At 34.2% G+C, this 26,554-nt stretch overlaps 1 protein-coding gene across 4 annotated transcripts in view; it reads left to right on the top strand.

Moving 5' to 3' along the window:
* LOC111517846 (hydroxysteroid dehydrogenase-like protein 1) overlaps positions 1-11,657 on the top strand; it is a 110,696-nt gene extending 99,039 nt beyond the window's left edge. For 3 of the 4 annotated variants that reach the window (XM_023174128.2, XM_023174129.2, XM_023174132.2), the window contains exons 5-7: positions 5,262-5,482; positions 7,922-8,149; positions 11,432-11,657. In XM_023174128.2, coding sequence (XP_023029896.2) covers positions 5,262-5,482; positions 7,922-8,149; positions 11,432-11,569 — 587 coding nt within the window. In that variant the 3' untranslated portion in view covers positions 11,570-11,657. The remainder of the gene's footprint in view (positions 1-5,261; positions 5,483-7,921; positions 8,150-11,431) is intronic. The other variant, XM_023174130.2, reaches the window with a different exon arrangement.
* Positions 11,658-26,554: the final 14,897 nt, after the last annotated feature.

Genomic DNA, 26,554 nt, shown 5'->3' with positions numbered 1-26,554 from the left:
CAAGAACTATTACACTATTTTCATGCAAATTTGGGAACAACGTGTTCTCAAACCATTCCTCGAAAATATTATCTTCCATGTTCTTATGATAGTCAACATTGCAGTCCCCAAGTTTTTTTCACATAATTTCAAAGAATTCGAAACCCATCTTTTACTTTCTCCGCAATGTACAATGATTATTCGCGATCCTTTGTTTGCAGGCATGTCAGGCGTACACATTCTCAATCTATCAGTCCACCCTTTCGTAACTCTGTCGTGAGTGTAATAGCAAGTTTCGTCCAAATAGAAAATTTGCCGTTGTCTAATTTATATTTAGTTATTTGTTCTAAGTATTCTAAGTTTCACTATTCTTCTGCTTTCCATAAGTGTTTGACGTTATTTTAAATCTAAATCCCAGTTTCTTCATCCAATTCTCATGGGTTTTGTCACAGCAGCTCACGTTATGGCCGGAAGTATTCAATTTCTTCCTAATGATTTCAGTTGTAGGAATCTCATTGCTTTTGTAACAGTCGTATATCGTTTTTTTCAATGAATTTATTAGATGAACATCTAAAGGTTTTGGTAATCCTGTATCACATCGCGTCTTGCGTTCATAAGGTTTGTTTTTGACTATTTTATGTACAGTTGAGAAAAGAAATTCTGTCAAATCTGATGTTGCTTGTAATAGTTTCTTTTCCTCGAAACCAAACTTGAGATGTAGATACTTATATAATATAGATACAATACAATACAATATTCAAATGCATCCGAATCTTATTCACTTTTTCACATTGTTCATCATCGCTATTGGAATCACTGCACTGGAAAAAGTCTGCGTTGTTATCACACTCGTTATTACTATTAGTACTTGTCCAAGGACGCCACATTTTAAACAGATAACAAAAATTTCAAGTTTTAATTACAACTGCACCAATATCGAATTTCAACACTCATATCGCGATCAGTTCCTGTACTGAACACGACGGTGACAACCATCCCCATATTCCCCAATTTCTGTTCGTCACCGTAACATGGCTTCAAATTTAATTTTATGACTTTTCAGTTAATCATAAAACTCGGTTAGTAAAAATTATCCAATACGAACTGCCAAGTCTACAGTCCACGTGGAATAGTTCGCTGCCGGTATTGGTTTTTTCGTGTTTAAGAGTGCCGCCAACTTATGGAGTGCACAATATCGATTACTTCGACTATACAAACTACCAATTGAATCACAAAACTTCCACCACAAAAATCAAAATATTGTAGGCTTTGAAACTCTACATATAAAAATTATTCAATGATATCTACATGTACGCATGATGGAGACAGAAGCTATCAAAATGTTTCAGACCAACAACAAATGATATTATGGGGTTTTGAGTGAACTGAACCATTCAGAGATGTGAGAAAATCATCGAAAAGATTAGATACCAAACAAACGAAATAAGAACCAATCACTTCAGACGTGTCCTTGTTCCATGGGTTTGTGATTACGTTAAAAAAGTATCAACGCTATTTCGATTACCTAAATAATCAAATATTGAGAAACGAACAGTTTGTACGTTTACCTAAATAATAAATAACTCTTTTAATATGTTTGAATTACACCAACACTTCCAGTCACTGTATTCTCGGATCCTGTACTGAATTACTCATTTATTCCATTACTTATTTATTATTCACTTCTGTTTCAAAGTAACAAATTGATTTTATCAACTTTGATATACTGTAAAAAATACAAAAGAATACTGGAAATAATGATTTTTGGAAAAAAGTTTCTCCCAGTATTGATAATTACCGTAAAAATTAATTGATAAATAATCAATATATGCGTTTTTGTATAATAAAAACTTTTTAAAGTCAACTTTTCGAATCGTCATTTGATTATTTATCAGATTGAAATATTCCCAAAAAATCATTCATCTCATAAACATAATAAGAATGAGAAATTAAAAATATACTTATCGATTATTTTTAATCGAAGAGAAAAGAAAACAATTGAAATGTTTGATTATTCAACAAGTATTTTCACGCGCTACAGTTTCGAGAGGTTGACATTATTCTTAGTAAATTTTCTGCTCTTTCGAAGATCTCCACTTCAAATTTTGAAGATCTACCATCATTTTTGAAATATTTGCAAAATAATGGCTCTTTCTTTGTTTCACTAGTTTATTTATAACTTTAAAACTATTTATTGGCGCGTAACTTTTCTCAAATCGTAAATTACTCGGTGTGAAACTACAAGTAGAATGACAATTCATAATTTTTCAACAACGCAAACTGGAATTTTATTAACTAGTCAGCACATGATCAATTTAAACGAACGAATCGTGATTCAGAGTGTGGCCAGAAAAATAAATAATGAAATTGTTTGAATTTTCATAAAAAGGCTGTTAAATAAGGGATTTTCAATTGACAATGAAAATCAGACTGAAAAATTGTCAAAATGAATACTACAAGAACATTTTTATAAGACAGTCAAAAGTCAGAGGCTACTTGTGGAAAATTATCATCATTATACATAAATTATGCATCTCTGAATGATAGTCTGCACTGTTTGTACTATTCCAAGTTAATTCTCGATAGTATTTTTTTTTCTTATTTATTTGGTTCTTGAATCTGAATCTTTATCATCTCAAGAAACCGTTCAAAATATTCTGAAATATAATGTTTTACATTAAATTACAAGAATTTCTTTTTCTCGGTCACAAAATTTTTAGCTATCAAGGAGTATCCGATGAAGTATTCTTTCATGTTTGGAAAAAATCACAAATCATCAACTATAGTGGGAAAGCTTCATGAAGCAAGAGCCGAATCGATCCCTCTAAGAAAGATCGATTGCAGCTTGAGAAATGGTTTTATGCAGATTCTGTGAGGCATGTTCTTCCTTACGAATCAGTAGAAAGTTGTCCTGAAAAACTTGAGAACAAAATTAGATTAGATAACTTAGGAAACACTTCCTACATGAATAGCATTTTACAAGTGTTGTTCATGACTAAGAATTTCAAGAACGAGGTTTTAATGATGAACGAGAAAGAAAATGTTCCCTACTTATGCACTTTCATAAGAATGTATTATATTTTCCTCCAACCGATTTCCTGGAATCTTTGAAGTCCACTAGATATTGGTTTGGACAACAAGAGAATTGTTCCGAATTCTTGGGGTTCTTGTTGAATACTCTTCGTGAGCAAAACAATAGCAGAATCAATACTTCTGGCCGCTCGGGATTGAATGATTCCGTACAGTTTATCTCGACTTGTGTTTGTTAATCTTTTGCTGGAAAAATCCTTACTTGTTTACTTTGTAGTAAATGTTCAATAGGTAGAGAAAACGTATGTGAATTTCTGGAACTTCAACTAGCGTCTCCTAATATGACTAATAACCAGTCCGTGTAAAGCTTATTGTTAAATCATTTAAAAATGGAACTTTTAACAGGTGATGATCGACTATATTGCCAAACATGCGTCAAACTAACTGACTGTTATAAGAAAACAAGTATAACTGAGGCACCAGTCAATCTAATGATAACACTGATGATCTTCAAATATGACTCAACTTCTGACGGAAGCACCAAACTTTTAGGAAGGTTCGAAATTGATGAACACTTCAAACTAGCAGATCACTAATATAATCTTCGTGCAGTCATTGTTCACAGTGGTTCTGGTGTTGAATCTGGTCATTATTACGCCTTAGCCAAAGACGAAACGGGCTGGTTTAAGTTTTACGATAGTTGTGTCACCAAGTAATCTGGCGATGTTTTGAATTCATTAGAGCCTTTGGAGACACCATACATTTTGTTTTATGAGACAGAGGACATTGGCGGATGAAGATCTTCAGATGATGTGGTGCTGCAGGTTTTTCCGAGTTTTTCTGCAGCTGAAAAAGCAAATGCACCACTTGAATCAATGAAGTCGCCAATTAATTTTTGTTGTTGTTTTATAATTTCATGATTTGTATTTTGGAAGTGTTAACAAATTTAATAAAACTGTGTATTAGTACAAATTCATAAAAATTCGACAGTTAACATAAACTTCAATTCTAAAATTAATTCAACATAAATAAAAATAAATCTGAGATATCATTTTCAGAATCAATCACCAGTATATATTTCATGAATCCAAATTTAAATCAATATTTTCTTCAACTTGGTTCATCTTGAAATGGGAATATTTTCAGGAGAGAATAATTTTGGAAAAGGTTATGGCCTTCTGATTCTCCATCTTCAAACAGAAATTGTGTGACACTTCCAAAAAAAAGGGAAGAACAATAAATTTCTTTTATATGGAAAATATCTTACCAACGTTTATGCCGCATGCAATGCAAAACAAATACTATGAATGGTTCGATAAACAATATAAAATTATGATACTGAATGATCTCATACAAAAAAATGCAGAAGATAATTCCATTTTCACAAAATTTGGAAACACACAACCACAATATAAAATTTCAAAGAATTTCAATTCTAAGAGAAAGTATAATAATAAAGAAAAACAATCAAAGTTCAAGTTGCACTAGATACTTATAAAACATATTATTTCATATACAACTCAATTTCTAGGGAACATACAAAATCACGCTCTTTCTCCACTGTTCATCATATTCACTATTCAGTTTTCACACAATTGTCAGAAGTGACCCGTCTAATATAACATAAATGCAAAGGTTTCAACCTAGTAGAGGCTTGAAGTTGGTGATTTTCTTCAGTTGCCTTACAACAAATGAGAAATGAAACTTTCTAAGTTTTTTTCACCACTTTTATTTGTAACTAACGTTACTGCGGTTTCGTCTTATGAGAAAATTTCCAAACTAATATAATAAATTGTGGCATTTGTATATACAATGTATTTTACTTCCATCTCTCAAAGAATATCGAAAAATATAAGTAGTGGTATCATCATTCTTTCTATTATTGCTTTCTGCGACTGATTCTGAGTTATGGAATAATAGAAGAAATAGAATGTATCTAATTTCCAATAAACATATATCAAAAAGGGTTTGATTTTATTTGCAATTCGTTTAACGTAACAATTATTTTTCAAAGTTTTTTTTTCTGTACATACCCAAGTATTTGTTTCGCTCAATATAATGAAGCTATGAAAAAACTGAGGAGTACTTGAAAAAATAGAAATATCTCTTCAGGATACACTTCGAACCAATTTTCATTATCTTGTGTGTTTTCATCAGTTTATTACCTTGTCATTTCTAAAAATTGTAAATATCATCATTTTATTCACTGTTTTATTCACAAAGTATACATCTATCCACATTTTTCTTTCCAGTCAACAACGTCGGTAAACAATACGAGTATCCGATGTACCTAACAGAGGTGGCTGAAAAGGAAATCTTCGATATTATCAACATAAACATTTGTGCTGTAACATTGATGTGTCGTGCCTTTATAAATGACATGAGGGATAGAGGTCGAGGAGCCATAGTTAACGTATCTTCTGGATCGGAGTTGCAGCCTCTACCACTCATGACTGTTTATGCTGCAACCAAGGTATGCTTCTTGTAGCTATTTTGATTCACGTTTCATTCTACTGATACCGATTGTGATTAGTGATTGATAGTGATTGATGATTGATATTTTTCACAAAATTTAAAAAAAATGGAAATAAAGAAGTCCATATCAGCCTAAAAAGAGTAACCTTCTAGAGTAAATTTCGATGAGTTACTTTGTTAATATGAATATAATATCCTAAGAAAAAAGTTTACACTTCAGAAATGTCCTGAATTTAGAATTTGAGATATATACATATATATATATATATATATATATATATATATATATATATATATATACATATATATATATATATATATATATATATATATATATATATATATATTATATATATATAAATATATATTATATATATATATATATATATATATATATTATATATATATATATATATATATATATATATATATATATATATATATATAAGAAAAGAAAGATACGACAAAAAAATAAATGAAAGTAACAGAAAGTTACGAAAAATTCATCAAGAAACAAAAAACTCAGAAAGTGTCTTCGTAAACTCCCGTTTTTTTTCAAAAGTCTATAATTAAACGTTATAGTTCTTCCACAGAACCAAAATAAACAAAATAAGATCGTACAAATTTGTGAAAAATCAAACATTAAAGTGGTTTTCAAAAGTGTTCGCAATCCAAAAGATTGAATAAAAAAAATGGAGAAGTAATGGATACTTTCACAGCCGAAATCACGATTGAAGAGAATACAATCCAGATTTACCGACGCACTGTTAAGAAACTTTCTCGATAGGTCTCTCTACCTGTTTTTCGGCAACCCATTGAACATAAAGGACTGGGATATGGTAGACCCTATCACTTTCAATTCTGACACAGACCGAGCGTCTGCCACACCGAATGTCGGAAGAAGAAATTTGACCGTCTCTTCTCGTCGGATTCACCACAAACGTTGGACAGAAAGCTCATTGTAGTCAATAATTCAAATCGCATCGCTAAGCCCCCGAAATCGAACATCAGTGCCATAAAACGTGCAACTCTCTTCTTCTTCTTCTCTTTTTTTATGGTCTTTGCTTCCCTTCGGCGCAGTAGACCAATGCAGCTCTCAATAGTTAAATGCTGACAAGAAGATTGTCATACTATATGCGAATAAAGGTAATACCATGGCAGTTCTGAACACTAAAGAATACCAAGTTTCGTCCAAGTAGAAAATTTGCCGTTTTTCTTCTTTATTATTTGTTCTAAGCATTTTTTACGCTATTCCACTATTCTTCTGCTTTTCATAACTGTTTGACGTTTGTTCATTATTTTAAATCTAAATCCTAGTTTCTTTATCCAATTCTATAGACTTTTGTTAACTCACGTTATGGTCGGAAGTATTCAATTTCTTTCTTATGTAGTATATTCCTTAGTAGTATATTATTTTTTTTAATTATTTAATTAGATAAACACCTAAAGGTTTTGGTTATCCCGTATCACATCGCGTCTTGCATCCATAAGGTTTGTTTTTGAATATTTCACGTACAGTTGAGAAAGGAATTTCGGTCAAACCTGTGCGTCTAATATTTGTTTTCCTCGAAACCAAACTTGAGATGTAGATCCTTATATATATTGAAACATAATATCTGTGTTTTAATATTCGAATGCATCAGGTAAATTTTGAATATGAATAATCTTCTTGGTATTATTTGAAAACTTTGGCGATGGTGAGTGCATGGTCAACCTCCTGTTGGTCGTTCAGCAGGGAACCCGAACGTTCACCCTCATATATCTCCAACGACTCCAGCAGATTCAATGTCTGTCCCTTAGCTTCTTCATGGAGTATGTCATACATAGTTTGAAATCTGTCCACCCTGTTCATTTTTTTTCTTCGCACCAAAAAATAAGTTCTATCAACGAACTCCTTTCTTGGCATAGCTATTTGCAAGGCCTTGTTAACTCTTTAATTTCTGGAAAAAGTTACATGTCTTATTGATCAATTACACCCATGTATCATTTACTTTCTGGACACTTTTTGTCCTCCATACTTAGACATAGATGAATACAAACAACCAATAAGTAATTGAACTTTCATCACGCATTTTGTATATCTGGTGACATCACGTACTCTTTAGCTGAACCGTTTCTTCGAGGATGTTTTCTGAAGCAAAATGAGCCTATTTTATACCAAGACCACTTTTCAACCAATCATATTTGGAAAACAACGACGTTGTTGCTAATTGTAGTTTTTTTATATGAATTTCAGTGTCTTTTTAAATATTTTTCTACAACTCTTTGCAATTGAAAAATATCGTTCATTCGATTCATAAACCAGTATTCTTTTGTGAAAGTTTCTCATTTTGAACTACCTTGAGTGAAATTAAAACATTGGTAATAAGAAAGATTTTCATTTGTACTACTCAAGACATCTGAACCTAATTTTATAATATAACCAGTTTATTTTCAGGCCTACGTTAAGAGTTTCACAGCAGCTCTCAGATATGAATACGGTGGCCATGGAATAACGATCCAGCACCTAGCTCCAATGTTTATCAACACCAAAATGAATTCCTTCAGCAAGAGACTTCAGAAAAACAATTTCTTTGTACCTGATGCTGAGGAATATGCCAGATATGCTGTAATGACTTTGGGAAAAATTGACGAATCATCTGGGTACTGGACACACGGTATACAAGTAGGTATTATTTTGATTATCCACGTACAAGTAATCGCTTCCAATTATATTCAAGTATGTGTAAAAAATCTTTGTTGTCATCAATAAAAAAATTATTTAAGATTAAAAATGGATTTATCAATACAATGTGTTAGGTTACTATTAGGTATTATTTCGAAAAATTATACGAAGAGAATGTGTTATATTCTTCAAGGAAATGAATTTACTGAAAATGGTGTATGTCTTGAATGCATTCACCTGTATTTCAAATAATTGTTATATCGCCAAGTTAATGATGAAAGCTGCCATCTATGAGCACAACTTGAACTCAATGTATCTAGTCGCTGAGACTGCCTGCAGAAAATTGCATTCCAATTCATCCTTTTTTACTTATTATTGTATGAAGCAGATGGCGCTCTATGTTATTTTCATAAAAAATTTATTTACAGGTAGATAAACATCATGAAAATACAGGGTTTCATCACTAGCTAAGTATATTTAGTTAGGGAAGCTAGATTATACTGTAGGCCCTCATGTCCCCCGTTAACGGACGAACAGATTTTTTGATCCATCCCACCCCAGCCACGTAGGGGTACCCCCAGGGCCGTCGTCATGAGGAGGGTTTTGGGGGGATTGGCTCCCCCTGCTTTTTCGACTTGGGGAAAAGTTGGAAAATTTTGGGCCGTGAAGATAGAAAAAAATAATACTAAAAAAATGAATGAAAATTAAAAAAATTAAAATGAGAGAAAAGAAAGAGAGAGGTAATAAGAAAAGAGAAAGAACCGGGAGAGGGTTGGGATTTGCCAACATGCATAACTTGAAGATCTCATACTTTGAAATTCTGAGTTGTTTGAAATCTTCAAAAAAGTTTTATTTTCTCCCAAGTAAGAGAACAGTCCTGAACAGTCTACGAATTTTGAAGTGACAATTTTACAAAATTCCCAACTTTTAGCTGTTTTTGAGATTTGGAAAATTTGTGACATTTCGTGCCGTGAAAATAGAAAAAATAATAGAAGAAAACAATAAACACAATATTATTAATGTGTTTTTTTCTTTCATTTGTATTGAATATTCCTATACATGGTGGATATGGTGGAAGATCAAGGACATTGGTTCAAAGTAGAATATTTCCAATTATTATTTTTATAATTACCAAAATTTATTTTTGTTTGTGCATACCCTAAATGGCATAAGCATTCAGCCAACCTTTGGTTAGCTAAGTAAGAAAATCAATATATTATAGTAGTAACTAATCCCTCGGCTTTAATTTTTTCGAAAGTTGGAAAGTTTTGCTGGTGGGGTTGGGAAAATTTGGATTCCCCCCCCTGGTATTTCTTTTCACTACGGCCCTGGGTACCCCGTGAAGGGCGGTACTGATGTCTGAGGACTTCATACCGCCAATATCCCCTCAGTCATGAACCCATTTGTCCTTCTTCGACAAAAATCAGCTAAAAGGGTAAGGGAGCTCGGCTCCCCTGCAGTAGCTAAGTATCACTGAGGGAGTGTTGCCAAGATGCAGATTTGAAAACATTCCGTTTTATTCATGAATTCATTACAGTATTTTGCACGCATCTGAGTTGCATTTGAAGTTCTAAGTCATTGAAGATTTGGTACACACTGGATATTTTTTAGAATATCTGAATTATCTAGCTTGAGAAATTGATTTTCATAATCTTATTGTTATCTGTAACTTGAATTGTCATTCTGGAGAATAAAACAACTTCATCGAAACATCATTCAAAACCATGTTTTCTATTTCGTTTCTTTTTTCTGTAGATGAGTTGAAATTCGAATTTGATGTTTATTATTTATTCAAATAATTTTCAAATGTATCACTATTTCTTTGTGTAGAAATCACATGTGACAAAGAAAAATAGTTCAAAAAAATACAGTTGAAATTGTTAATTTCTGAACTAATAGTTGAGAAAAATATTTCAGTACCAACTATTATTTACGAAGTATTCGAATATTCATTTTATCTCTATTTTTTTCTTGATCTTCATTATGAACAATAACTCAGAGTATTCATTAAACATGCGACCAAAAATTAAGGGACTATTCCTTGGACTAAGGATATTCTGTCATTTGATGATTTTTGATAGGGCAAAAAAGAATTTCGACAATAACAATTTTGGTTATTTAAAAATTATTAACGTGGCCGAAATAAAAGTATAGCGTACTACACTGGGCCTACCAAGTAATAAAAAATATAACAGTTCCGTTGGAATCTATCAACAAAATTCCGATTACTACAAACGGCTGCAGACATTCAATTTGAATAGTATGTCTCATAAGTGATCATTTGTATGAGTCGAATAGGTTGAAACTGACTGACTTTGTCTATTTGACGTGCATTTTCTGTGTTCAATTGTAGATTAAGAAATATTACATGTAATTTCTTATAATGAATTGCTATTGTCGAAATTATTCTTCGCTCCGTATCTTCGAAACAAAGCGCCCTATCAAAAATCATCATGGTACAAAATAGCCTAATTGCAAGGAATAGTCCTTTAAATTTTTTCCGCATGTTTAATAAACACCCTGTATATGGTAATGCACTTCATTGTTTCATTTTGATATATAATTTTGATGATATCAACAGATTTTATTGTAGTGCCCCAAACACAATTCGAATAATGGAGAGTACATATCAAAAAAGAAAGTTGTATTGAATAATTTGAATATATTTAAATTTAGTTTTCGAAAAATAGGGAATAGCCGTGAAAATAGGGATTTCATTATAAAAGTGTCGAAAATATTGCAAAAGGTATCGACAGTTTACGCAAATAATAATATTTGCGACATCTATATTTATTTGACTTCATCACACAGAAATTTGATTTGTTCTGAATATCGTGATAGGGTTTCTTCCAAGGCTTTCGAAAATATTCTCAAAAATTAAGAAAGGAAAGAAGTTGTTCCATACATCAAATATTTTTCCACAATCAACTAAACCCAAAAGTCTGTCAATTTTGCATTTTTTCTAGTTATTATCAATTTGAATAACAACGAATATTCAATTAATTGATGAATTCTCTGACCTCCAAACATCCCTGATTTTATCTATATCGCTGATGTATCTTGAAGGTTTTATTCTCAAATAGCATAAAATAAAAATAGAACGGATGTATGATTAATTGCATACGGTCTGCATACGGTCTTTGGCATCAAACTCAAAATTTCAGAGGAATCCAATTAGTATCCGTTCAAAATATATTCTTGATCAAAAACCTTTCAAATGCATATGTATATTTTCAGTATATTATTTCTGTGAAGGTGATTATTATATTTTTCTTCTTTCAGACCTTCTTCACCAAGTTCCTTCCGGCATGGATAAGAATGTATATTGGAGCACATATGAATCTCTCATTTAGAAAGGATTATTTTGAGGAGAAGGCATCTACAAATAACAATTCCATCAAGAAGATTGAAGTTGAATGAATAATTCAAAGAGTTGACTGAAAGACTTAAAAAGGAGATCCAGAAAATGAATGGACATGATTTTTTGGATTAAATTCTTTCATTTGCCGATATTTTTTGTAAATATGATTTGTAAATAAATTTTGATAATAGATAATTATAAAAATCATGTTTGAGATCCAGAAAATGAATGGACAAGATTTTTTGGATTAAATTCTTTCATTTGCCGATATTTTTTGTAAATATGATTTGTAAATAAATTTTGATAATAGATAATTATAAAAATCATGTTTGAGGTCCAAAATATGTTTTGTGCCAAATGTAATGTATATATCTATAAAGAAGTAGGTACGTTCAACTCATAGACAATAAAGATAATAAGGATTATTTCTGTGAAACAAAATCCTTATTTTAAACCGAAACCACCTTAATTTATTTGTTTTCTCACAGATACTTCTTAGAGATAGGAGGGTGGACGATAGATGATTCCCTATTTAGACATACAAAAACTTTTTCGGAAAAAAGTTGTAGAGAATATTCCAATAATTATTATTATTATGCAGGGTGTTCGATAACTGTGTGACAGACCAAACTTATAGTTTTTTTTTAATAGAATACTTACTTCAGATATTTTAACTCGATTGAATTTCTTGGGCACAGTGCTTCTTAAAATACGGGGTTGTTGGGGTTTATAACGGATGGTGCAGAAGTTATAGTGAAATTTATTGCAAAAACACCAAATATCTCTTACTCCATCAAATGAAACGACATGTTTCAACCATACATTCTATAAGGGGTGAACAAAACTGAGGGTAATTTTTTTTTTCAGTTTTCTCAAGTGGAAAACACTGTTCATAGAGTCATCCCAGAATAGTTCACACTATAAGCTTTCAGAAAATGTAGAGATTGACTACTTTATTTCCACCAGAAATGTATCTAATTCTTGAGGAAAGTATAGAAAATTCATTGAATAGAAGCAATACAGTGCTGGAAGAAACAAGTAACAAAATGAAAACAAATCATTTTAAAACGTTCGAATTCACAATATATGTTCGAACAATCTCCCATTTTGAGCTATGCATTAATATAGTTTATCAACAGTTTTCCTTCGAACTTCTATTTCAGTTGATCATGTTATTGATCAAAACACTTCTCTAATCCTATTCTTAAGCATATCCCCATAGATAGAAATCTAGGAGCGTGAGGTCTGGGGACAGTGCTGGCCATTTCTTCCAATCTATTCATTCCAACGTCACCTATTCAAAAACCTCCCTACCCGATTTCAATTTTGGGGAAGCGATCCATAATGTTGGTAATATAAACTATACCTTGTATCAATCGGTATAGCCTACAACAAATTTGATAAATCATTTTAGAGGAAATCTCTATAAACTTCTCCATTGTAAGGGTCATCAAAGAAATATGGTCCTATGACCACTTATGTCCCCAAACATTTTTCGACTATCTGTTTTGGTCATCGACTTCTCTCATCCAATGGGAGTTCTTTGTTGAGTAGTACTGCATATTTACTATGCAATCACTTTTTAATGTGGAGTCAGAAAATTAAACATATTTCAAAATATTCAGTTCTTCGCTAATTGAATTCAATAAATTTTCGCAATACCGAATTCTGGTACCATAATCCGTTTCAGAGAGTTCTAGAAGTAATTCAATTCGGTATGGATGAAATTCATTTTTGATCCTTCAACCATCCAAAATGATTTTTGTCACATTTCTGTCAGTCTCATTTCGAGAAAAAAAATAGTGCCTAAATACTAATTATAAAATCACCTTCTCAATAATCAAATGTCAAGTTTGTTGACAATTCCTGTTAATGTTCCAAGGGTGATTTAGTAGAACTGAAATGATCTACATTCCGTTATATAACATGTTACAGAAGATGCTCTCAGCCTGATACAATGAATATACGGTTCCAGATTTTTCGAAAGAGATGTTTCAGGAAACAGAGAGAGTGTGAAGCACAAGAAGTAAACAAAACGTGGAAAAAAGACAATACAAATTATCGATGATTGTGTGAACTAGATTTATCTCTATTGGAGAAATTATGTTCGTCATGTTCCACAAGAGAAACAATTTTTTTAACGAAGAAATCAAATTTCTTGGCCATTCAACGACATCATTCGTTTAATTATATTATTGCGAAGATGAACTATTTCGAATCAAGAAAATATAATATCATCTCAAAATCTACCTACTATTCAAAGAGAAAAATAAACTGTTTCAAATAGAGAGCAATATCAGCTTGATCTGAAAACATATTGTTTGTTTGAATTCAAAACTGCATCCCTTCAAATAACTCAATTCGTTTATAACAAGAGTTTTGTGAATCTATATACAAAACTATATTTGATCGACTGAACATAACAGGAATTTTGTATAGAATGAACATGAACAGGATTTCTTTTAAAGAAGTATTTCATTAATTTCAGTTTGAGAAAAACTGTTTTATTTGAACATAGATATTACAGAAATAATTTAAATTTAGTATTATGAGAAACTGATAATATAGAACAGTGTTCGCGAACGCGCCAGTATTGTTTGGAAAAGGACGTTGGTGTGTTGTGATTTAAAGGAGGAAGTTAGGTGTCTGTAGGTAGTGCAATTATTTCCGATTATTTTGTATCTACCATAATGGAACAGATTTTACACGACTGGGGTCTTACACAGTTGGAAGATATTTTCATTGGTAAGTATTACAATTGGATAAAATTGAGGTGTTTGGGTTACTTGAGAAAGAAACTCCGCTATATCAGTAAGTACTGCGTTGTATACCTAGTACCGAACAGAAAGTGGTAAACTTTGACAGCAACTCTCAATTTTGCCCTCATTATATCAATGCTTCATAATTTTTCACACATGCATTATTACATTTGCCGAGCTCTGCAAGTGTATATTAATTTGAACTGAAAAATCCTCCACGTTGATTCAAATTCTGAACATATCTTTTATCTTGTTTTAAACAAGTGCTTTTTCTCTAAATGAAATTTGATTTTTTCTTAGACCGAATGCATTTTTTATTGAACGAGAGAGTTACTTATAGTTTCGACAATAAATTATAATACAAAAAATATCAAAATAGACACAAGTAGGTATAAAAAGCACCTACATATGATAGCCACTTTCTGATCTCAACATGTAAATGTTTGTTGAATTCCGAAATGTCTTTACTTTCAGTAATTACTTCAGAAAAGTTTTTATTCATTGGGAACAAATTGAATATACCCTACTCAGCTTGAAATTATTCAATATATTTCCTTTAGGAATGTTAGGAATTAGTAGAAATATTACTAAACTCACAGAATTTCCAAAAACGTGAAAACAGTGAATGTTTTTATTCAAATAGTGAATCATATACCTTTAAGTATGTTTGTATGATCATGAGTCAAATTTTTTAAATGAAACATTTTATATTGTCCATTGATCCTCTAATAATACTCACACAATACTTTGAATTCCTATAACGGTTCCAAAATTATTATTTTGAAAGACAATTTTCCTGTAAAGACTTCTGTCCACTTCAAAGGGATTTGAGGTACATCTCTTGAATTGATTATTTATTTCTGATAAAGCAATGTTTAAGCACCTTTCAACTTGATAGGAATCGTATGTTAAACAATAAGACCTCAGACAAGTTTAAAATTTTGAGGGTTGTCGTTTGTATGCAGACAACAATTGGATTGGTTAACGGAATAAACCAATACTCATACAGTTTTTATTAAAAAAAGATCTTTTTTTTTGATAAAGTGGCAGCTGTTTTCATAGTTTTACCTTTTTAGATATTTGAAATAATGGCTATGGATGATGTGATGATTTCTTCTTTCGTTTCAGAATCCAAGTGATGTTCCGGCAATTGTGCTTCTTCAGGGCCTATAATTTATTGAGTTGTTGGTTTTTTGCCATCAAAAATCATTAAAATTCATACTTACAGTAAAAATGAGTTAAAAACAATAAATTGAACATATAAACTGACGGAGATGGTTGAACATGTATAAGATTTTTTGGTTTTGACAAATGTCATACCTTCACATAAATGTCATTTTTCAATGGTTATGATGATTTCATAATCTTTGACTCTAAGAAAGAGTTATTGATTGATACAATTTTCATTATTATCATGTTTTTGATGTAGTTCCAGTAAGTTACTGTATATATTGCTGAGATTATCAATGTCAGTTTTCTTATTCATACAAACAGAAGACTTATTAATTTAAACCATTTCAAGAAAAAGGCGTTTAGAAATATTTTTTCTGTATGTAAAACTTTGATATTAGAGTAATTTGGTTCATGTCCTGTTTCTATAGAATGTTGTGCTAATGCAAACCAATCAGTAAACAAGGAATTATCAGTTTTACGGATAACTCTTGTATCAAGAAAAGGAAGGGTCTGATTATTTTCTATTTCGATAGTGAATTGTAACTTTTTATCATATATTTTGCATTAGCACAACATTCTATAGAAACAGGACATAAACCAAATTACTCTAATATCAAAGTTTTACATACAGAAAAAAATATTTCTAAATGCCTTTTTCTTGAAATGGTTGAAATTAATAAGTCTTCTGTTTGTATGAATAAGAAAACTGACATTGATAATCTCAGCAATATATACAGTAACTTACTGGAACTACATCAAAAACATGATAATAATGAAAATTGTATCAATCAATAACTCTTTCTTAAAGTCAAAGATTATGAAATCATCATACCCATTGAAAAATGACATTTATGTGAAGGTATGACATTTGTCAAAACCAAAAAATCTTATACATGTTCAACCTTCTCCGTCAGTTTATATGTTCAATTTATTGTTTTTAACTCATTTTTACTGTAAGTATGAATTTTAATGTTTTTCGATGGCAAAAAAACCAACAACTCAATAAATCATAGGCCCTGAAGAAGCTTCCCATTAGAAGCGAAAGCTTAGCAACAGAATAGAGATTTGATTTTTGATTTTTTGACTGAGAGACCCCGTTAATCCATTTTGCTGTACATTTTTCCAGTCATATCCCTTACTCGAAATTACAATTTTAATCTCGTAATTTCGAAATTATGAATTTAAACTCGGAATTTCGACTTTAGTCTCAAAATTTCAACTTCTAAAAATTACGAGATTGAACTCGAAATTTCGAGTTTCATAGTCGTCATTTTCAATAAACAAATTATAAAAATATGTGGCCTTCTGCGCTTCCGTATGGGCGAACAATTTATGCAAGTAGATTAAATTCATTAAAGGCGATAAAACTGATGCTCGGTAAAGCAAGGATTAGATTGTTCCAACTTCCACCAGCAAAGAACAAAAATATTTTCCTGAATGTACAAAAAATAGTTTCGAGGGTTTGAAATCGAAGTTAATAGTTCAAAGGGCAAATTATCGCTCTACTACATATGCAACTAGCCATACAGACGAAAATATTAAGGACGGTCTGCCTTTCAGAATCACAGATTGGGAACTATTTCCCCTGATCATAGTATAAAGATAATAAGAATCTTTATACTATGCCCTGATAAAAATCAATAAAACTATCCCTGATAATAATTACACAAATTTCACGCGATTCACTACACAGTAAGACGAGTCCAACTGTGAAACGCTTCTTGAATTAAATTTTTAGTGTGAAAATGGTTTTCCTCTTTCTATGAAAAAAATATATGTAATACAAAAAACAGAGAATCTAATTCAATTAAAAAATAAAATCAACATACAAAGAAATGTAATTCCTCTTGAATACAGCAATCAAACTGAATCAATTAGATATAATTCATCATCTCTGAGAGAAAGTCTATCAGACTCCTCTACTTCAGTATTACATAACAATATTTTAACATTTTTGGAGGTTATCTTAAATATATTTGACTATACTTTTGATGTTATTATTCTTTCAGAATAATGAATATAAAAGAATAATGATATTGTTCCCATTCCAGGATATATGAAATATTTACCGGTATAATGAAAGAATGATGAACTTTTAAGCCAGATAGGTATAACGAATATACTAAATCTGTAATGTTTCATTGCCGGAATAAGGAGTAAAATGAATTCTCCCTACATAGAAATACCCTTCCCTGAATTGAAATGACTTCATAAATGAACTTGAGAAATATTTGAAAATCAAAGACAATATTATACCAATAAAAAAATAAAATCACAACTAGAGTGGAAATGAAATTAAAGTTAGTCGTATGATTCTATACAGGACCGGGCCAGTGTGGTTAATTCACTATTTTCAACTATCGCTGATGAATATGAAATGAAACAATATATCAACACGAGCTTATAGATTTTGCGAAAATTTCTGAGAAGGCATCGAAAAAAGATCACAAATTTATCAGATGATCGATTATTATTATTATTATTTATTTTTATGGAAGTTTCAGCTGGCTGTGTTCTGTCCTCGAGACCCGATACATTTGAGAGGGCGCACCAGCATCATCAACCACAACTCCTCACACCATGTTATAAGTGAATAGTGACGTTAGCTGTCAAACTGACATACAGAATATTTTTTGCTGCGACAATTTCGAAGTTTTTTCCACAAATACGACTATTTCTGGTGGATGATCAGCCATTCACCAGTAGTTACATATCTCCTATTAGTAAATGCTTTGGTTGTAGTGCGCAAGGACCCTCCAGACTTCTGGTGAGTGCGTTCAAACTATCACTTTCACGGAACTGTTCATCGCCTACCCTTGGGATATCAAAGGGTGTGAGTTTTTCGACAGCAGAATGGAGGAACTGCGTGACAGCCTGATGGCCAGGGACAAGGGTGAAGTAATTACCATCATGGGTTTATTGCTTGATCGCCTGGGCCTGAGTCCATCAGAACTGCTAAGAGGCAGCCCCGTGGCGGCAGTTCGGGAGCCCTCTGGCTCTCTACCAGGGGCCAAGGAGCTTCTCGAGCGTCCGTCACGGAATGTATCCTCCAGAGATACTCCCGTCGGCACCACGCTCTCTGCTCAGTCTGAGACAAACAACGACAATACGATCAAGCCTCAAGAACCGGCCAACAAAAAGCGTCGCCTTCCAAAAGAGTTTCCTCCTCTTCCATCCAAACAAGTCGCACCAGTAAACAAAAATACCGACAACAAGCCCAAAAAAGTGGCTAAAAAGAAAAGCTCCGGGACGAAGCCAAGAACAACAATTCAGAGTCAGAGCTCTCAACAACAGAGTCTTCCGTCGAAGGTGACCATGAAATGTTGGTTGACGACAATAGGTCTGAAAAATCGATTTCGACTATACAAGGTGGCCCAAAACAGCCATCACGAAATCTAAATCAGGTTGAAAACCCCAACGATCAGAGAATTAGCTTCCTTCTCCCTCCGCGTCCTGAGGTGCCCCAAAGCACCAGAAAAAACACGCGACAAGTGGGTTCAATTCACAAAGCTGGCTGCCTTCCATAAGGTGAACTTTACCAAGACAGTAAACATGGCTGTCGGCATCAAGGTTCAGCCTTCTTCGGCCGAGGACTACAGGAGTATGTCCAAACTATTGGTGAGGGAAAAAATTCCCCACCACACGTATACCTTACCTGAAGACAGGCAAATCAGAGCCGTCTTCAGAGGAGTCCCGGAACATCTGGAGACCGCTGACATCGAGGACGCCTTGGTTAAAAAAAGGTTTCCAACCATCATCCATCACCAGGATGATGCGAGGAAATCGACCGCTCCCCCTGGTTTTGGTTCAAGTGAACCAAAATCAGAAGCATATTTATGATATCCGGGATCTCCTTAACGTTAAAGTTGAGGTTGAGCCCCAACACCAAAAAACACTGGTAGGGCAGTGTCACCGATGTCAGCGGTTCGGGCAAAGCCAACGGAACTGCCTAGCTATTCCCATTTGCGTCAAATGCGCCGGCAGACACCTTTCAGGTGAGTGCAAGAAGCCACGAGCAGATCCGCCCAAGTGCAATAATTGTAAGGGTGTGTATACTGCAAACTACCGCGGTTGTCCTGAGTTCCCTGAGTGGAAGATTCGAGTGAATCCAGAAAAAACTCTGGCGATAGACTTGGGGAGACGTAAAGTATCTCCAGACACGAGGGTCACGATTTCAGGCAGGGAGATCGAATGGCAAACACGAGTCAAGTACCTAGGTCTTTGGGTAGACCACCAACTCACCTGGGCAAATCACATTGATTATATCAAGAGCAAAGTGCAGATGAGGATAGCTAAACTCTATCCTCTGGTAAATAGAAATTCAAAACTCAAACTTAAAAATAAGATTTTACTATACACCACGATGTTCAAGCCTGTCATCATGTATGCTTCAGGAGCTTGGGGACAAACCGCCCCGTTAAACCTCTCCATTTTGGAAAGGTTGCAAAATAAACTTCTCAGGATGCTGGTGAATGATCCATGGTTCGTGCGGAATGAAACCATCCGCAGAGATTTGAAACTGTTAACTATACGGCAGTCCAATCAGTCGAGGAATCAGAGAGTTTTCGAGTCAGCGGAAACTCATGATAACCCATTAGTTAGGGAAGCTGTAGATTACACTGTAGATGACCCCTCTCGATTCAGAAGGCCCCGTCGCTCGGTTGAGTGAAAGCCCCACGACGTCTGTTAAAATGAGCAGTTTGTTCATCAAATACCCCAGTCAGGAAGGGGTACACAAGGCCAGAGCGGCATAGAGGTCATTGACCTTTATGTCGCCACCAAAACACCTTACGTTATGAACTATTCGTCCTCCTGACGAATCTCAGTTGAAAGGGTAAGGGAAAAAATGTCCAACCTGATGAAAATGAAGATGACTATGATGATATGTTATAAGTGATCATTAGGTCCGGGAATCGCTTTCCCTAAGTAGACGCCATGAACCGAGGATGACAGCTTTCACATTCGTCTGTCTAACTGCGACAGACCGGCATGACTTTGAGATTCGAAAGTGGATAGATAGCATAATTTTACCAAGGACATCACAATCAGAATTACCATTTTCACTTAGTGGTCTTATTAAAGTCTGCGGAGCTCGACGAGGAGGTCCGGATATTTCGTCCCTTATACTCCCTCTTTTCGAACAATATTCACCTCATCTGGAGCTGAAATCTCCGAGATAAATATCATCTTACTCTGATGGCCGGAGAGTTCTACATTCGGCTTATTCGCATGTAGCATCCTGGGAATAGGGAATACATAGATACAATAAATTCGACATGTCTCATTCCCCACAACGGATTCACTATCTTCCATAGTATAAGGCAACACCGGTATCTCATCAATGCCATAAAAGTGCCATAGATGGTAATGAAACACTTTTTGGGCCGCATTCTGTCGATTGATATAGGCTAAACATGCGGAGACCCGCATCAGTTTCTCAGGAGCCCCGCGGCAAGCACTGCACTTATATGCATCACGGGACTACGGCAGCCTAAGGCAGGCCGTGACGAACACTTCAGTTTCCGACTCCAATCCACTCGATTAGAGGACAGCAAAGCTCGGGTGCTCTGATTAGTCGAGGTTTTCAATGTTGTTGAAGAAGACTCAATGCTTTTACTTATTCTTGTGTTCTCGCAAGAGTGGAGTGACCTCCGCGGCTCGTTCAGTGTCGAACGATCTCATACAGAGAATGAGATCCGATCATCTGATGACTTATCAGACTCTAGCCATTAGCCATAGATATTCCAAACTCAAAAGTCCACGACTTTTCTGTTGTCAGGGAACGTAAAACCGTGAAACGGTTTGGGATGGAAACTCCTGAGTGGATGCATCATTTTTTGAGTCTTTACATCGAGTAGATATAGCTTTTTTCAAGTCCTCTTGTCTACTCAAAATGAGTAGAGAATAAACGGAACGACAAGCATATCTGTTGCAACAACTTTGTTCTTACCCGACATTTTTGATAGTCATATTTGTCGGAGTTTGTGCTGAGTTTGGAATAATGGATAATTATAATAATAATGATTATTATTATCCGTTATTATAATAATAATTATAATAATAATAAATCAGCAAAAAGCTCAGATAAAAACCGCAGAGATCACCTTACTTCTGCAGAGTGCCACTGCATGGGGTCTTCTTCAATAACATTGAAAACCTTGGCTTATCAAAGCGCCTGACGTTTGCTTTTCTCAGGTCGAGTGGGCTGAAGTCGGAAACTGAGGGGTTCATCATGGCGTGCCAGGATGGTGTCTTCAACACCTTAGTCTACCGCAGTCGCGTGATGGGTATAGAGGTTCCTGACACAAGGTGCAGGGCCTGCCGCGAGGCGCCCGAGACTCTAATGCACTAGCTATCAGCATGTACAGCATATGCGGTCTCGGCCTATATCCATCGACATAACGCGGCCTCAAGAGTGCTATATTACTATCTTCGGCACTCTTACGGTATTGACGAGACACCGGTGTTGCCCTACGCTCCGGGGAATATTGAATCTGTTGTGGGAAACGAGAAGTGCCGAATTTATTGGAACTATTCGTTTCCCACCCTCAGGCTCATACAAGCTAATAAGCCTGATGTAGTCCTTCTCGATCATCAGAGCAAAACGATATTTGTCGTGGAGTTTTCAGCTCCTGGCGAGACGAATATCGTCAGAAAAGAGGAGGAAAAACGGATAAAATATCGAGATTTTCTCTTCGAACTCCGCAGACCCTATGCAGGTCACTCTGTCAAGATGGTTGTTCTGATTATTGGAGTCCTTGGTGGAATGATGTCCTCTCTACCCTCGAATCTCAAAATCATACCGGCTTGCCGCACTAAGGCAGAAATCTTAGCCGCACAGATGCAGAAGGCTGTCATTCTTGGCTCACTGCGTTTGCTCAGGGCACATGATTCTCGGACCCAATGATCACTTACCCCACGGTGTGGGGAGTGGTCATTGGTTGATTATGCTGGCGCGCCCTCCCGAATTTATCGAGGTTTCGGGGGATAGGGCCTGACCAGCGCACACTACGGTGAAAAAAATAATTATTATTATAATTATCAATATCGCGGCCCTAAGTGTGCTTTATTACCACCTACTGCACTCTTACGGCATTGATGAGACACCGGTGTTGCCCTACGCTCCAGGTCATATAATAATAATAACGTTTATTGTGCAAAAACAAGTTTTATACACAAAGGTAATAGGGTTAGCCAGAGGCTACCTTCCACCCGTCCCATAATTGAATCCGTTGCGGGGGAAAAGCAGTCACCAGGCTTTGAACCCACACGACCGACAGATAGAATTATTGAGAAGCGATACTTACTACCACTCGGCTACCTAGTCCTGAATAATTCAGCAAAAATATGTTTTTCAGTGCCGAATTCATTAGGACTATTGGTTTCCCTCCACCAAAGCAAGACGGTATTTGCGTTGAGTTTCAGCTCTTGGTGAGACGAATATCGTCCGAAAAGAGGAGGAAAAACGATTAAAATATCGAGATTTTCTCTTCGAACTACACAGACTCTATCCAGACCACTCTGTCAGGATGGTTGTTCTGTTTATTAGAGTCCTTGGTGGAATGATACCCTCTCTACTCTCGAATCTAAAAATCATGCCGGCTTGCCGTACTGAGGCAGAAATATTAGCCGGGCAAATGCAGAAAGCCGTCGTTCCTGGCTCATTGCGCTTGCTCAGGGCACATGATTTTTGGACCCAATGATCACTTGGTCCACGGTGTGGGAAGTGGTCGTTGGTTAATAATGGTGGCGCGCCCTCCCCAATGTATCGGGGCTTCAGGAAATAGGGCCTCACCAGTGCAAATTTAGGTTCGTAAAATTATTATTTTTATACCTAATGATATGATAATAACTATCATTATAATTAATGTTATCATTTTGTGATAACAAGATATTCCAGTGACGAATCTCAAAATCAATTTCTAGAAAATAAGATTGGTGGAAAGCTTCCTATACATTATATACCCAACTTCGTGTCCATAAAATTTTATTGTCAGATTTCTGAAAAATCTCCAAACTTTATATTTTCAAAAATCTGAAAAATGTCTCATAATAATAATAATAATAAATCGTTTTTTTTTCCTTTCTGTACATAAAATAAGCGAAGTTTAGCCCAAGGATATTTTTTCAAAGACAAAACACAAACACTACAGGAAAATCCTTAGGGCGCTCTAAGAGCGGTGCCTGTGCGAAAGTAGTGATTCACATTGGATTTGAATCGCAGGAGATTAATAACGTTCTCAGGAAGATTATTCCACATGAAGGCAGTTCTCCAAATGAAACAGTTCTCAAGCAGTGAAGTTCGATGTGTACTGAATTGAACCTCAAAAGATGAGCAGCCACTTTTCGTCGCGTATTATTGATATGTACCGATCTTGGTAGAATCAAATGTGCCAAGTCACTTGAACACTCCCCGTGAAAGTATTTTGATTGAATAGTAATGCATTATAAAAGCATTCTTATTAAAATATAAAATATGTACATTAAGTAGTTATGTAATGCAGCAATTATCAAAACCTATAAAATAATAAATGATATATAAATAACGGGTTTATTTTATAATTCATCCTGGCTATTGAGGAAATTTGATTTTAAAATGGTGTTTGAACTAATATTCAGATAACAATTGATGAAGAATGAACTGTGCATTTCGACGGCTAAATAGGTGAAATATTTCTAAAACAAGACTGAAGAAAGATGTGGTACATGCAAATAATATTTATTTTTTACATCTAATGAATGAAGAATCGACTCAGGTATTTGTTTTCTGTATAGAGTCCGGTGAATTTTGCATTGCTTTATTTTATGCAGTAATAAACAAAAATTATACTGTCTGCGGTTAGACATTGTGAACCATTTCAATACAGCGATCTCATTAGAGACATGGTAGAATTTTCTAAGTGAAATTATGAATCGACAACATGAATTTTGTACTTTCTTAATGCGATTTTGTTCAAATTTTGTAAGTACATTTCTTTACACAACATCACCCTAACAGAATCTTGAAAGAACCAACTAATTGACATACTATTGTTTATAAGTACTTCTGGCTGCGATTTGATAAATAGAAATTCATAAGAAAAATAGTATCATCAGGAAAACCGAAATCTTTCAGTTTAAAACAAAGTAAAGTATGATTAATCGTATTAAAAACCTTTGGAAAATCTAGATTTATTAGTGCTGTGAGATATTCATTATCGGTATTCCTAATAATATCATCTGTAATCTATATTTAAGCTGACAATGTATTATAACCTGGTCGGAAACAGGAATTATGTTGTTATTTTTCATATAGGCCATCAATTACCGATGAATACGCTTTTCCAAAATTTTTGACATTGCACATAATATATCTACTGATAGACCTTAGATCAGAAAATTCCATAGGATCATTTACTTTTAGCATGGCATTTACTATGGCAATCAACAGGAAATTGTTTTTCTCATTTTAATTATTTCACTTCATACCAGCTGAATTCCGCAAATTTCCTGACTAACAGTTTATCAGTCGTTCATCCTGAAATTCGCATCCAAAAGAATATTCAACATCCGTTTCTCATTTGATAACCGGTAAGGTTAAATATTTGGATTCACCTGTTGACTCATCCAGTCGAGGTAATTGACTTTTTCAGACAGATTCTACGGAATTCACACATCTGCAAAGATTTGCTGAGATTTTCACATTGTGGGTAGAACCTGCAGAAATTAAATCAAGTTTTTCGATTTCAGGAAACCACTAATTAGATTGTGTACACAAAATGATTTCGAACCAGATACGACAAATTTTATTGAGAGGTGAAATAACTTATGATATAAACAATGTACGAGAATGTTATATTTTGTATTTCTTATATTATTATTCAAAAACTTCATCGTTATGATCCTGATAATTTTATGTACATCTAAATTCGTTTTGCGTGTGTTTCTCGACTTTCATGTTCATACTTGATAAACGAGGTGCATAAAGGTGAAGAATTATTCTGGGTCGCTAGTTATTCCACTTGCTGAGTGTATACAGTTTTACCAACAACATTTTCCAACTAATTTCTTCGTGTTTTGGTCAAACAAGGAGGCGCTGAGAAGAGAAAGAAAAAGAGTATGAATCTCTCGTAGGGAATTTTTTCTGTTACAATTTCAGCTGATGTACATTTTGGGAGTACCAACCGTTTCAGAGGAATTGTCGAAAAATAAAAGTAAACCTTTAACCCCATTTCATGTGTCGCCGAAAATGTTAACGATATTGCCTATGTTTACCTAGTCTAAACATAAATGATGAAGCAATATATACCTATTTCAGAAAAAAGTTTCTGGAAAAATTGGAGTTTTATCGCTACGCCACTAGTTACCGAGGAACAACGAAGACTCACTTATTCGAAGACTACCTTGATGTAACAAAACCAGGTCTTTTCATCCCAAAAATTCGAAGAAAATTAACCCAAACGACTGAATGAACAACCCAAAAGAAAGAAAAAGTGATGACCAACAAATTGATTACATTGTACATTACTACATTGACTTTAATGAAAGTCATGGAATGAAATGCTTTTCATTAACAATTACCTGTATTTCTCCACTCTCCAAATCCACCCAATCTCAACCCCTTTCGTTCATACCTTCCTGGCTATGTCCTCACATCTGTTTGTCTGTCTGTCTGACTGTTTGATGAACTGCTTTCCATAGTGATTTCACCAATGTGCGAAGTGAACAGGTGAAAAAGTTTATATATGTATACAATTTATTATTGCGGTTTGAGTAGGTTCTTGAATCTTGTTTGGTATAGTTGTTTCATGGCCCCTGGTAAGGGGCTTTTTCAATTGTTTATTAAAAAAATATGTTTTTCATGTGTCTTTGAGTTTGATACCCATATTATTGTTGGATTTGTTCGTAGAAGCTAGTCATTTTGGTTGGTTGAAGAGAAATTTCCACCCTTGCTTTTTATATACGGTTTGAGTAGGTTCTTGAATCCTGTTTGGTATAGTTATTTCGTGGTTCTTGGGTTTTGGATTCTCTTGGAAAATGGAAAGTTTTCTTTTATTTATGTATCGAAACGTTTCGCCCCTGGTTAGGGGCTTTTTCAATTGTTTATTTGAAAAATATGTTTTTCATGTGTCT

Source organism: Leptinotarsa decemlineata, unplaced genomic scaffold (assembly GCF_025532065.1).
Source record: "Leptinotarsa decemlineata unplaced genomic scaffold, Ldec_3_MD MMD2_tig00000505_RagTag_RagTag, whole genome shotgun sequence".
Classification (NCBI taxonomy): domain Eukaryota; kingdom Metazoa; phylum Arthropoda; class Insecta; order Coleoptera; family Chrysomelidae; genus Leptinotarsa; species Leptinotarsa decemlineata.
The sequence above is the reverse complement of the archived record's forward strand: the minus strand, read 5'-3'. Positions and strand labels throughout refer to the sequence as shown.